Genomic DNA, 13,600 nt, shown 5'->3' with positions numbered 1-13,600 from the left:
TTGGGCAGCATACGAGTGTGATGAGAGGGGCAATATGCATTTTTAGATGAATAAATAAATAAATAAACGGTGCAGCTCAGGCAGCGTGGGTATGCGCACTCAGGTGGCCCCCGCCATATTTAATGGGGTGATTGGGGCTGATGGCGATATCTATCTATCTATCTATCTATCTATCTATCTATCTATCTATCTATCTATCTATCTATCTATCTATCTATCTATCTATCTATCTATCTATCTCTATCTTTCTCATAGTGCACTGTCTATCATATAACACCTTATCTATCTATCTATCTATCTATCTATCTATCTATCTATCTATCTATCTATCTATCTATCTATCTATCTATCTATCTATCTATCTATCTATCTATCTATCTATCTATCTAGCATGTGAGTGTCTGATTGGTTCCAGTTGCCTCATTTACTTTCCATGGGTTGTAATTGAGTAGATGAGCAGGATTGGGAGATCAAAAAGTAAGAAGAAAAAAAAATGTGAAAGGATAAGGAAGGAGGCCGAATCGGAGACTTGGAGCCAGCGCAGTGATGGGAAGGAGGTGGTCGGTGGCCTCATAGAGGAGCGAGTGCTCGACGCTGCAGGGGCAGATTGTTCTCTGCTGAGCACTGGAAGGAGCGGCAGACGACAGAGGAGCCCTGTTAGGGATTCAGTAGGTGCCAGAAGGGCGTTAGGCGGATGGAGGGTCTGTCTCAGAGTGTCATGGCAGATGCCACTGGAGGCAGTCGTGGTGGGAGCCAGAGAAGGTGACCATAACTGCTGGTGTTTCCATTGGCTGTGAGACCTGAGGCAGGGGGAGCTGGGGAAATGGATAGTGGGAGATGCACTGGGCTCAGGAAGGACTAGGAAAAGAAGTCCGATTTCTGCACAGTTGTTATGGGATTTTATTGTGACTTTTAACTTTCACGGAAGTGCACCTATTTCTTATGGCTTATTTATTAACAATTTATTTAATAGATTTATTTTAATAATTCTTTGCATTTATATAGCGCTTTTCTCACTACTCAAAGCGCTCAGCAATTGCAGGTTAAGGGCCTTGCTCAAGGGCCCAACAGAGCAGAGTCCCTATTGGCATTTACGGGATTCGAACCGTCAACCTTCCGATTGCCAGTGCAGACCCCTAGCCTCAGAGCCACCACTCCGTGTGTGTGTGTGTTTGTCCTCATTTGCCCGGCTTATCCTTGGTTGCATTATTGATGGTCCCAGGTTCAAGCTGCCAAGCTGTAATGTGCAAACAAAACTGTTCTCAACTGTCCATGATATTTTTTCCCAGGAAAAAAAAAAGTCTCTGTCTGTCCATAACACGCTCACGAGATCTTTATTGATACTAGGGGGCTTCACAAACCCCAACCCGCAAGCACTACACACAGCTGTGAAGAGGGAGGCTGAACGCACCCAAAGGAGATGCGGTCACTCTTCCGAAACCCCCTCTTAAACGGTGATACAGTGGGAAACATATACATTTTTTTACCTCCTCTTTGCTCAATCAGCTACTGGCTTGCTGCTGCCGTGCTGCGTGATCTGCATCTTGTGCGGCGCTTTGAACGTTTTAAAGCCTGTACAGCAGCTGTCCTTTTGTCTCACTGCTTTGTCTCTCTTCTCCCCCAGACATCCTCAAACACTACGATGTCTTTTCGCTGTTCTGTTATTTCACCGAGTAATATTTTCCGTTTGTTTGCGCTAATGCGATCTTTACTATCATTTTTTGAGACTTTCAAATTTTTACTACTTCCATTATTTCTAACCTGCTCTGCATGTGTATCGCACCAATATATTTGAATTCTTTACGACGTTCTACTGTCTTTTTTCGGCTCCAGGTGTAGTTAAATCTCTTGGCACAAAGTCTAGTCTTGAGGGACAGGCTGATTATTACTTTCCTTATTTTCAGAATTTGCACATAGAATTTTTTGTTCTTTTTTGCTTTCTTTTTTGCATTCTTTTCTCTCGCTTTTCGACGTGCTGCTCTTTCTTCTTCACTTAGTCGTTGACATGTCATCTAGAACGTATAAAATTTTTAAGAGCTGAGAGCACAGGAAGTGTGTCTGCCAAAAGCATTCCAACAACTGAGAGGTTAGATGATGGTGGTCTTGTTTGAAATGGTTGTAAGTAGGGCGTGACTTGAAAGAATCTAATGGCAAAAGTCACCGTCTCGCAGGACTTGCTTCCAAAGGTTGTAGGTATGATGTGACTTGTCCGTCTCGCAGGACGTGAAAGTGTCTCTCTTCAAAAGATCACGTCTCATCGCAGGAAAAAAATTCTTGTCTCGTCTCAAGATTTTTTTTATAATAGAGAGATGTTTCAGTCACTTGAAAGTCTGCAGCTTGACACGCAATTGTGAACAAACTGGAAATTGAATTGAAGTCACCCAATCCAAACTTCAAGTTCTGTTAAATACTACACAAGAAAAAAAACCAATCAAAGCAAGTTTTGAAATACTGCAAAAAGAAACAAAGAAAAACTAGCCTATAGTATCTTCATATATAATCTTCATTTGGATCTTGATCTTTGTTTGTCCGCGAATTCATGTTACCCTGACACTGCCTTGGTTGTTACTTTTGTTTACAAACACTGTCGATACCACTCTTTGTGTTTAGACCTGGCGTCGACACCTGCTTCGTTGTCGAGACTGTGGTTTTTTGTGTTTCTATCGACCGTCGTTGGCAGCACTTCGTCCAAATCGAATGTTCACCCACTTCTTGGAGTCAGCAGTCAGAGTATATAAGTCGGACACACTTCTGTGATTTTCCATCAGTCTGCGTTTGGAGTTCAAGAAACAAGCATTGGTTCTTCCTTACTCTTTGGATTGCCACAAAGCAACCTGCGAGATTGGAGAAAGGTTGAGAAAAGATCGTGAGAGGAAACGACAGCATCATGAAAACGAGACGGACTGTGAACGGAGAGAAGCAGAAATGCTCCTCCACTACCACATAATACTATTCGGACAGTGATTCCGAGTGGGCCGTTCCTATTGAATCAATGTCCAAGGGTTTTGTTTTGTAATTTTGTTTCCCTTATGAAAAATCATAATGCTGTGCGACGAAGGGCCCAGTTCACGACTGGCAGCCGCGTTTAAACAGGGAGCCCTTCACAGACAACTTTAACACGCGCAACGTAGTTGGGCGCACATGGCTAGTTTTTAAATAAATAACTAACTTCAAGTTCTGTCCAATATTGCACAAAGATAGCAAGGAATAACAAATAAAACGGTTCTAGAATTTGCTCTTCAGATTGTGTCAATTATTGTACTCTAGAAACGGCAGGAAAAAAAATCTGTCATTTGTAAGCCGTGTCATCTGTGTTGTAATTGGTGACAGCGTTTGTTGTTATGTCTCGCCGTCTGTTGCTTTTCTTGTCGTAAGGCACTTTTTCGCAGGATGATTCCGCTCAGATTTGCTGACTTGTGTTTTTTGTGCTGGTACTTTGGCTCTTTTAGGCCTGTCGTGGACAGCTGACTCCCAAAGCTTTTCATATTCTTCATAGTCTGCAGGGTTGTTAGTTTGCAGATGGTGAAACATGTTAGGAGTCGAGCTGTCTTTAGCAGCAGCTGATTTCTGACGTAGGATGTTGCTCAATAGATGGCAATCTTTAAACGTCTTTTCAAAGTCAAACCACCTCCATACAAGTGAGGAGGACCCTCGTCTAGCAATCAAATCTTAACGCCATAGAGTGCGAGGCTGCTGGTGTCTGTTTTCTGTCTCCTGGCGCTGACTCTTCACTTGTTTCGAATTGGCTTAACTTGTGGAGCTGTGACCAGGTGCAGGAATGACCGCTTAAATACTCCCGAGATATTTTAGGGTGCCAACTGAGTTGTCCTGTTTATTGTCTGGAGACAAAGTAAAACAAAATCGAAAGAAAACACTCTTTGGTGTATGTCATGTTATGTGGGGAAAAGCAGTCAATTGCTAAAGGGGTGGGCTGGATAGCCAAGTCGTGTCTTGATAGTGAAGCTCCGTCTGGTGGGTCATGCGAGTCTGTAAATGACTCCTCCTTCTGGGGGTGCCCGAGTTTTTATGGCGGCTAGACTGGAAGGGGCAAGGTCAGTTGCTGTCAATTGGGAGATGTCAGTGTTAGTAGCAGCGCCCCCTCTTGTCTCGGCAGGTCATTACATACCTTGACTGAGCCTACGAGGAGGTCCTCCACATGTGTGACAGCCTATACTAGCGCACTGCTTGCACTCTCAGTCTCACACGGAGCAGTCTGTCCTACTAGGCTACCTGAGGCAGTGAACATGTGGACTCTCAAGGCGTGTTTTTGATTTGTGAATGATAATCTCAAGATGTTACTTCGGGAAAAAAAACAGATGTTACCATAGACTATGCATATCCCCCATGCTGCTATGGAAAATGCTGTTGCTTAGGATATCTTAAGGAGACAAATCACATCAAACATGAATACACACTCTGCTAACAAAAGCCACGCCACCTCAATTTGTGCCCATCAAGCACAGCATCCACTTTTTGTGACAAGTGCACAGCACTTAGGTGTTGAGTGTGATGGGCCACAGCAGCTCTGCTCTATGTTGTGTTTTCATTAGGATTTATTTTTTCTTTAAACCTGTGTATTGATTTTAGATAGATAGATAGATAGATAGATAGATAGATAGATAGATAGATAGATAGATAGATAGATAGATAGATAGATAGATAGATAGATAGATAGATACTTTATTAATTCCAATGGGAAATTCACAACTATTTATTTATAAGTGACTCCCAGGGATTCTCACTTTCCAAGGACTATCTACTCTTTGTGCTTTAAAACTATAGCGTTATAGGGTCACGGATTAACCAGATTTAGACAACAAAGGCAAATAAAACCCTATTAAATGCATTTAGGTCCCCGGTAGTAAAACAATAAAATGTTTAAAGAAATCCAAGGTCTGATTGCTCTCTGCTGCCATTGTATCCTGGTAGGGGTCACACAACGGCAGCTTATCACAGCTTAAGTCAGTGCAGCGCTACGACTTCCCTTAGTTTGACTATGCAGAATGGTTAAGGAGCCGGGACTCTAAAGCAAAAGGCCGCCCCAATTTCTGCCTCCGCCCTACCAATCAAATCACTTAACCTGCTTGTGAACAAACGTCGGTAAACAATTGTATTGAGGGTCTGTGCCTTAGGATGTTGGTGGCTATAGAAAGTCGCTATATGAAATTAGTGCTTGTCTGTGCCCTGGACAAGAGGGCAGGCCATTGTTGGACACACTTATACTCTTCTTTTTGACTGCACTGAATATCATACATTTTGCTTCCCAAATAATTCCAGGTGTATTTTATGGATTTTGGTCTGCTGTCATAAATGTTCCTATCAGGTACTTTATTATTGCAGTCACCTGTTTTTGTGATTTCCTCTCTTGTTGTATGTTGTGACCACAAGGGGGCTCCACTGAGCCCCAAACCTCAGACACAAAGTTACCCAACACAGCTCCTGGTTCAGGTATACACTTTTTAAAGATAAACACTCCAAATAAGCAGATTTTCTTTCTCCTTCCACCTTCAGTTGAGTGTCGCCCACTGTAGATGTAGAATTCTTTATTTGCATTATGCATACACATAACGAAATTTTTTGTTGGTAGAACTCGGCTTCAAGGCAGAATACTTAAAATACACAATACACTATAAATAATAAAATAAACATAATAAGTATAAAGGACAGCAGCAATAAAACATCAAGTCCAGACTTTTCCTGAGGTAGTACGCCTGCAGAGACCAGTGATCTGTGTGTGTGGGTCTGCAGGGGAGGATTACAAGGAAAAGTGCGTGTGCATGTCTACAGGGGGGCAGGTTAGGGGTAGATGTAGATGTATGTGTGTGTATCAGCAGGGGCAGATGGACCTCACAGCTCTGGGGAAAAAGCTGTCTTTCAGTCTGCTGGTAAGTGTTTTTATGTTTCTGTACCGCTTTCACGAAGGCAATGGTACAAACAGTTCATTTCCTGGATGGGTGAGATCCGCAGCTATACATTTGGCCCTCTTCTACACCCTTCTAGCATATACAGAGTCCAGGTCTGGGAGAGGACTTCCTACGATCCCCTGTACTGTTCTCACCACCCGTGCCAAGTCCCTCCTGTCCTGTGCTGTGCAGCTGCCGTACCACACTGTCATACAGTGACAGAGAATGCTTTCTATAGCGGATCTGTAGAAGTTTGTGAGCAGCCGAGAGGAGAATCCAGCACGTCTCATCTTCCTGAGGAAGAAGAGTCTTTGTTGGGCCTTCTTTACCAGGTGAGATGTGTTCAAAGACCAGGTCAGATCCGATGTAATGTGGATACCCAAGAACTTGATATTGTCCACACACATTACAGCCTCCTCATGTATGAATATAGGAGCATGTTCTGTTCTTCTGGACCTCCTATAGTCCACACTTACCTCTTTGGTCTTGCTGGTGTTCAAGATGAGGTTGCTGGCTGAGCACCATAGTGCTAGGTGTTGTATCTCCTCTCTGTAGTGAGTCTTATCATTGTCTGATATGAGATCCACCACGGTCGTATCATCCGCAAACTTCACAACCATATTTGTGGCATGGATGGCAGAGCAATCGTGTATAAATAACGTGAAGAGTGCTGGGCTGAGCACACAACCCTGTGGCATGCCTGTGTTCAGAACCAGTGTGGCTGATGTACGATCTCCAATTCTAACCACCCAAGGCCTGTTGGCTCCCTACTCAGACTCCCCGATGTGATGTGGCAGGCTCCTTTTAAGCCGGGAATGCATCTGGTATCACAGTGTATCCTCTTGGAAGCATTTCTGGGTCATATGGACACCATGGAGATCTCCCCCTGACGGGGCCCTCTAATGGCACCTAGGGATCCAGACAGGGCTGCATTTGCAATTTTCAATTCCCATGTATCCCTGCGGGGGTCCAAACTGGGTTGCCACAGGAGGACCTCTGCCACCTGTCATATGGGGAATGGGACTTCTCCCGACCTCCGGCTTCTGCTAGCTCATCTATATATATAAAAGGCAAAGGCCTCACTGACTCATCACTAATTCTCCCACTTTCCATATAGATGGGAAGCTGAAATTTTGCGTGCTCATTCCTTGCAGTGTACTTACAAAAGTTAGGTATGTTTCATGTCCTATTGCAACACCCAAGGGCGGGAAATGGGTGTACCCCCTAAACTGTATATATAGATAGGGGAAACCCCTCCTTACTATTTCTGCAACTTCCAATATACGTAGGAAGCTCAAATTTCCCATGCTCATCCTTTACACTGTACTTACAAATGTTAAGTATGTTTCATTTCGTGCCATGCTCCATAACGAACTTTCGAAAATAACGTCTTCTTTGTGGCGGTTCTCATGATTTGGGTAAGAATATAAGTAACAAGCTGGTCAAGTTTGCAGATGATACCAAGATAGGTGGATTGGCAGATAATTTGGAATCCATTATATCATTACAGAAGGACTTGGACAGCATACAGGCTTGGGCAGACCTTTGGCAGATGAAATTTAATGTCAGTAAATGTAAAGTATTACATGTAGGTGGTAAAAATGTTAGATTTGAATACATAATGGGAGGTATGAAAATAAAAAGTATACTTTATGAGAAGGATTTAGGAGTCGTAATGAACTCAACATTATCAACTGCCAGACAGTGTTCAGGAGCCATTATGAAGGCTAACAGAGTGTCAGGTTATATAGCGCCCTGATGTGTGCAGTACAAGTCCAAGGAGGTTATGCTGAGGCTTTAGAACAAACTGGTGAGACCTCATCTGGAGTACTGGGTGAAGTTTTGGTCTCCAGGGTACAAAAAGGACATAGCAGTGCTAGAAAAAGTCCAGAGAAGAGCAACGAGACTGATTCTATCGCTACAGGGGATGAATTGTGAGGAAACATTGAATGAGCTCAGCCTTTTCAGTTTAAGCAAAAGAATATTAAGAAGAGACATGATTAAAGTGTTTAAAATTATGAAGGATATTAGTCCAGTGGGTGGAGACTGTTACTTTAAAATGAGTTCATCAAGAACACAGCCGGAAACAGGTACGTTTCATACAAACTTTAGGAAATTTTTTCTTTGCACAGAGAACCACATTCACATGGAATAAGCTACAAGCAGTGCAGTAGACAGTAGGACTTTAGGGACTTCAAAAACTCGACTTGATGTTATTTTAGAAGCAGTAAGTGGATAGGACTGGTTAGCTTTGTTAGGCTGAATGCCCTGTTCTCGTCAAGATTGTTTTAATGTTCTAAAGAATGCTGGCCAGCTATTGTGACACTGAAATGAGAAGCATGAGATGCTGAGTACAAATGAAAAATGAGCAGCGTCAGTTGAACTAATGTGATGTGTCAGCATCATTAAGCAATTAAACATACAAAATTCAATAAAAGTTTCTCCAAATTGCCATATGATACATTCAATCTAAAATTATATTTGTGTTTAGCTTGAAGTTGTCTGTCATAATCAGCAAACATTTTTCAGAAAGCAAAACCTTTAAAAGAAGGTCTTGTCCAGTGAGCTGTTTATCTTTGTCTTGTGAGTCACTTAATCTGGCAGGGATACTGGAGCAGAAATACTGAAAGAAATGCACTGAATATTTCACATTTGGAAGGGTCATTGTGAAAATATCAATCAGTAAAATATAATGTTCTGTTTTTAATATTTACCATCTCATTCACATTAATCATGTCAGCAAACGCTACGGGGACTCCTTTATACCAAGAGTATACCAACAACTGCTGATTCTAAAGTTTTCTTTCTTTTTAATTTTCTTGTTTTTTAGTCATTCAGGAGTATGTTCAGACCATAGTGTGTATGCATAGAATTATTGATTTATTTATAGAGCTTCTGTAAAAATTTCCCCCTACAGACAAATAAAGTTCTATCTATCTATCTATCTATCTATCTATCTATCTATCTATCTATCTATCTATCTATCTATCTATCTATCTATCTATCTATCTATCTACAGTGCATCCGGAAAGTATTTACAGCGCATCACTTTTTCCACATTTTGTTATGTTACAGCCTTATTCCAAAATGGATTAAATTCATTTTTTTCCTCAGAATTCTACACACAACACCCCATAATGACAATGTGAAAAAAGTTTACTTGAGGTTTTTGTAAATTTATTAAAAATAAAAAAACTGAGAAAGCACATGTACATAAGTATTCACAGCCTTTGCCATGAAGCTCAACATTGAGCTGTCTTTTTTTATAACACCTGTTTCCCCTGATCATCGTTGAGATGTTTCTGCAGCTTCATTGGAGTCCACCTGTGGTAAATTCAGTTGATTGGACATGATTTGGAAAGGTACACACCTGTCTATATAAGGTCCCACAGTTGACAGTTCATGTCAGAGCACAAACCAAGCATGAAGTCAAAGGAATTGTCTGTAGACCTCCGAGACAGGATTGTCTTGAGGCACAAATCTGGGGAAGGTGGCCTCCATCATCCATAAGTGGAAGAAGTTCAAAACCACCAGGACTCTTCCTAGAGCTGGCCGGCCATCTAAACTGAGCGATCAGGGGAGAAGGGCCTTAGTCAGGGAGGTGACCAAGAACCCGATGGTCACTCTGTCAGAGCTCCAGAGGTCCTCTGTGGAGAGAGGAGAACCTTCCAGAAGGACAACCATCTCTGCAGCAATCCACCAATCAGGCCTGTATGGTAGAGTGGCCAGACGGAAGCCACTCCTTAGCAAAAGGTACATGGCAGCCCGCCTGGAGTTTGCCAAAAGGCACCTGAAGGACTCTCAGACCATGAGAAAGAAAATTCTCTGGTCTGGTGAGACAAAGATTGAACTCTTTGGTGTAAATGCCAGGCGTCACATTTGGGGGAAACCTGGCACCATCCCTACAGTGAAGCATGGTGGTGGCAGCATCATGCTGTGGGGATGTTTTTCAGCGGCAGGAACTGGGAGACTAGTCAGGATAAAGGGAAAGATGACTGCAGCAATGTACAGAGACATCCTGGATGAAAACCTGCTCCAGAGCGCTCTTGACCTCAGACTGGGGCGACGGTTCATCTTTCAGCAGGACAACGACCCTAAGCACACAGCCAAGATATCAAAGGAGTGGCTTCAGGACAACTCTGTGAATGTCCTTGAGTGGCCCAGCCAGAGCCCAGACTTGAATCCGATTGAACATCTCTGGAGAGATCTTAAAATGGCTGTGCACCGACACTTCACATCCAACCTGATGGAGCTTGAGAGGTGCGGCAAAGAGGAATGGGCGAAACTGGCCAAGGATAGGTGTGCCAAGCTTGTGGCATCATATTCAAAAAGACTTGAGGCTGTAATTGCTGCCAAAGGTGCATCGACAAAGTATTGAGCAAAGGCTGTGAATACTTCTGTACATGTGATTTCTCAGTTTTTTTTTATTTTTAATAAATTTGCAAAAACCTCAAGTAAACTTTTTTCACGTTGTCATTATGGGGTGTTGTGTGCAGAATTCTGTGGAAAAAAAATGAATTTAATCCATTTGGGAATAAGGCTGTAACATAACAAAATGTGGAAAAAGTGATGCGCTGGGAATACTTTCTGGATGCAATCTATCTATCTATCTATCTATCTATCTATCTATCTATCTATCTATCTATCTATCTATCTATCTATCTATCTATCTATCTATCTATCTATCTATCTATCTATCTATCTATCTAGGTGCCCACTGCCCCACCATTACTGATAACTGGCCCATCCATTTTCTGATTTGCTCAGTTCATTTTTGGCTCAGAAAGGACTCTTTAACAGCACTGGATGCCAGGCAGGATCCCGCCACTAGTAGCCGTTCCATCCATTCCAGTATTTTCCAGTATCTATCTATCCCTTTCATAGTACAGTTTCTCAAATGCTTCATGTTTTTATTCTCCACTGGGACCTCTGTGTGAGCATTTCACAGCAGTCATAGAAATAAAAGCTTTTTGTTGCTTTCTGCAAATGAATGGTGGTGTGACTAGGCAAGAACGAGCATTTGCTTGTTTTGCACTTCTTGATGTACTCACAACTTTGACTTGCTTGGTCTCATTTCAGTCTATCAACCTCTGCTTTGGCCTTCCTCCCTTGCTTTCTCTTCCCCTGTACTTCCATTCCCATCACTCTTTTGCCCACATATTCATTGTCTCTCCTCATCACTTGTCCATACCACTTCAGCCTACTTTCCTGTACTTTTTTAGATATCTCCCCCTCTTTTGCTGTACCTCTGATTGTTTCATTTCTTATTCTGTCTTTTTTTGTAACACCACACTTCCATCTCAACATTCTCATCTCTGCTACATTTGACTTCTTCTCCTGAACATCCTTTACAACTCCAAACATCCTAGCTTAATTGCCCCCCATGGCCTTGTCCATTCTGGCCCACTAATCATCCCCTAGTCTGTAATTTTCTAATTGTGTCACCCCTTCACCAACTAATAGTTAATACGTGGTGAGTACTGACGCAAGAATGGCTTCTCTCTCATCATCCAGATGGATGCTACACATTGGCGATGGTTGAAGTGGCACCCTGCTGTCTCTGTAAAGTGTTTTGAGTAGCTTGAAAAGCACAATATAAATATTATTAACTAGCGACCTGCTGCGCGCTACGCTGCGCGTTGGATGACCACAGTTGAAGGACTCCCTGTTTAAACGTGAACTGGGTCCTTCATCGCACCGCATTTGATTTTTGCATGGGAAACAAAATTTCAAAACAAAACCCATGATTCACGAAGTGTGGGACGCAGATTAATCAGAATCGTATACGTTGTGTAAATGGTTGTAAGGAAGAGGAGGATCATACCGTTGAGGACGTCCTGTGCTTGTCGTGGGGGCATGTAGTGGTACTTCATTTTGAAGAGCAAAGCGATGTAAGTCATTTGAGTGGTCTTCATTAACTTCGTCAGTGACATGCAGCACTGTGTTTGTCTATTATGGTTGTTTTGAAATCGTAAGCTGTCGTCGGGTGTCTCATTGGCACGCTTTTGCCTCTTTTTTTCGTGATCACGGCGTAATCTGTCTTCTCTCTCTGTAGGGGTTTCAGTTGCCTTTCGTTGTGCGGCAGAGACTTGTAGTTGAGCTAATCTGTGTGAATGCTGAGTGTCCGTTTCTTGCGAGCGACTGGCACGCCTTTGCCTCTTTGCTTCGTGATCACGCTGTAATGTGTCCTCTCTCGCAGCAGCAGGTTCAGTTGCCTTTCGTTTCGGCATTGTTCCGTAAGGTCTCCTCCGTACAAGTGCACATGGGTATCTGAAGACGGAAAGGCATAGTGGGCCGGAAGGGAGAAAATAGAAAATCGCGGCTTGAAACACACGAATTGGTGACCAGGGGAACCATCTGACTCAGACGCGGGGCTCGAAATACTCACGTGCACAAAGGGGAAAGAACGGAGGGGGGTAAGCAGGAATTGTGAGAGGGGAAGGACTGGGGCTTTTCTACGGGGACGGCTATACAGCCAAAAGGAACCCGGACACGGACGCCGCGCTGGGCTTTTATTATATTAATTAATCATTACCTACTCTAATAAAGTGATGTGTTTGTATATCTGAGTATCTGTGTGTGTGTCACTTGTTATGTCTGTCATTTCAAAAGATGGTGCATCGCAAACATTTTTAGTAATTGCATTGCATTTGTCATTCCAACAGATGGCACATTACAAGTATTAACACTATTTTTATAAATCCTGTATCCAATGTCATATAACAGACACATACAGTATGCATTGTATTGGTCTTTCCAACAGATGATGCATCACAAAGATTTTTATTATTGCATTTTTTTACTACAAATGTTTGTGATGTGCTATCTGTTGGAATGACAAATGAAGTGCATTATATTACTGCATGCATTGCCAAATACTGTGTATTCTAATCGGTGGTGCACTGCCAACATTAATAATGAGCTCTGCGTTGATTACTTAGATTTCAACACATCTTATAATTGGTGATTCTGTTTTCCCACTATGGATGTGCCATTTAGTGAACTGGCATCACCAGCTGGTGTTACTTCCTACTCTACAGATCTGCTTCTAGGACAGGCCCCACATCCCTGTGATTACGTAATGTATTAAGACAGTTTGGAAACTGAATTCTTGAGATGTTGTAAATACAATCATTTCTGTTAACTGTTTTGGGGTCATTTGTTTCTTTCAGGCTGTAGCTACTGGTTTCCTCCCCCTGCCCTCTTCAACGCCTCTCAGATGGTGTCACCGGACCCTCCAGACAAGCAGGTGTGGCTGTTTAACATAACCTCCGATCCCGAAGAACGACATGACCTTTCAAGGAAACATCCACATGTCGTGGCCCAGCTGCTCATGAGACTTCAGAATTACCAGAAGAGTTCAGTGCCAATTGTTTATCCTGATGAAGACCCTCGCTGTGACCCCCAGGCTACTGGAGCATGGGGTCCATGGGAGTAAAAAAGACACAAAAAAAAATGAGGAAGCACCTTCTTCAAGATTCAAATCAGGGAAGGAGCAAATCAAATGTATTTGCTTCTTGATCTTCGCTATAAGGATTATCGAGCCATAATTTTCTGAAGCACTTTCTCAGGGGGCAAATCTGTCAGGCAGCAAAGAGTGCAAAGAGCTAAAGGAACAAAATAATTAAAAATAAAAGACATTAAGCGACAATCTAAGGGCTGATAGAAAATTTCACAGCATATACGTCACACTTGTC

At 42.6% G+C, this 13,600-nt stretch overlaps 1 protein-coding gene across 1 annotated transcript in view; it reads left to right on the top strand.

Moving 5' to 3' along the window:
* Window positions 1-13,347, top strand: part of arsb (arylsulfatase B) — a 235,442-nt gene extending 222,095 nt beyond the window's left edge. The window contains exon 8 of the mRNA XM_028805715.2: window positions 13,076-13,347. Within this exon, the coding sequence (XP_028661548.2) occupies window positions 13,076-13,341 (266 nt within the window). The 3' untranslated portion in view covers window positions 13,342-13,347. The remainder of the gene's footprint in view (window positions 1-13,075) is intronic.
* The last annotated feature ends 253 nt before the right edge of the window (window positions 13,348-13,600 follow it).

The sequence above is a fragment of the Erpetoichthys calabaricus genome, chromosome 7, assembly GCF_900747795.2.
Source record: "Erpetoichthys calabaricus chromosome 7, fErpCal1.3, whole genome shotgun sequence".
Lineage (NCBI taxonomy): Eukaryota > Metazoa > Chordata > Cladistia > Polypteriformes > Polypteridae > Erpetoichthys > Erpetoichthys calabaricus.
The sequence above is the reverse complement of the archived record's forward strand: the minus strand, read 5'-3'. Positions and strand labels throughout refer to the sequence as shown.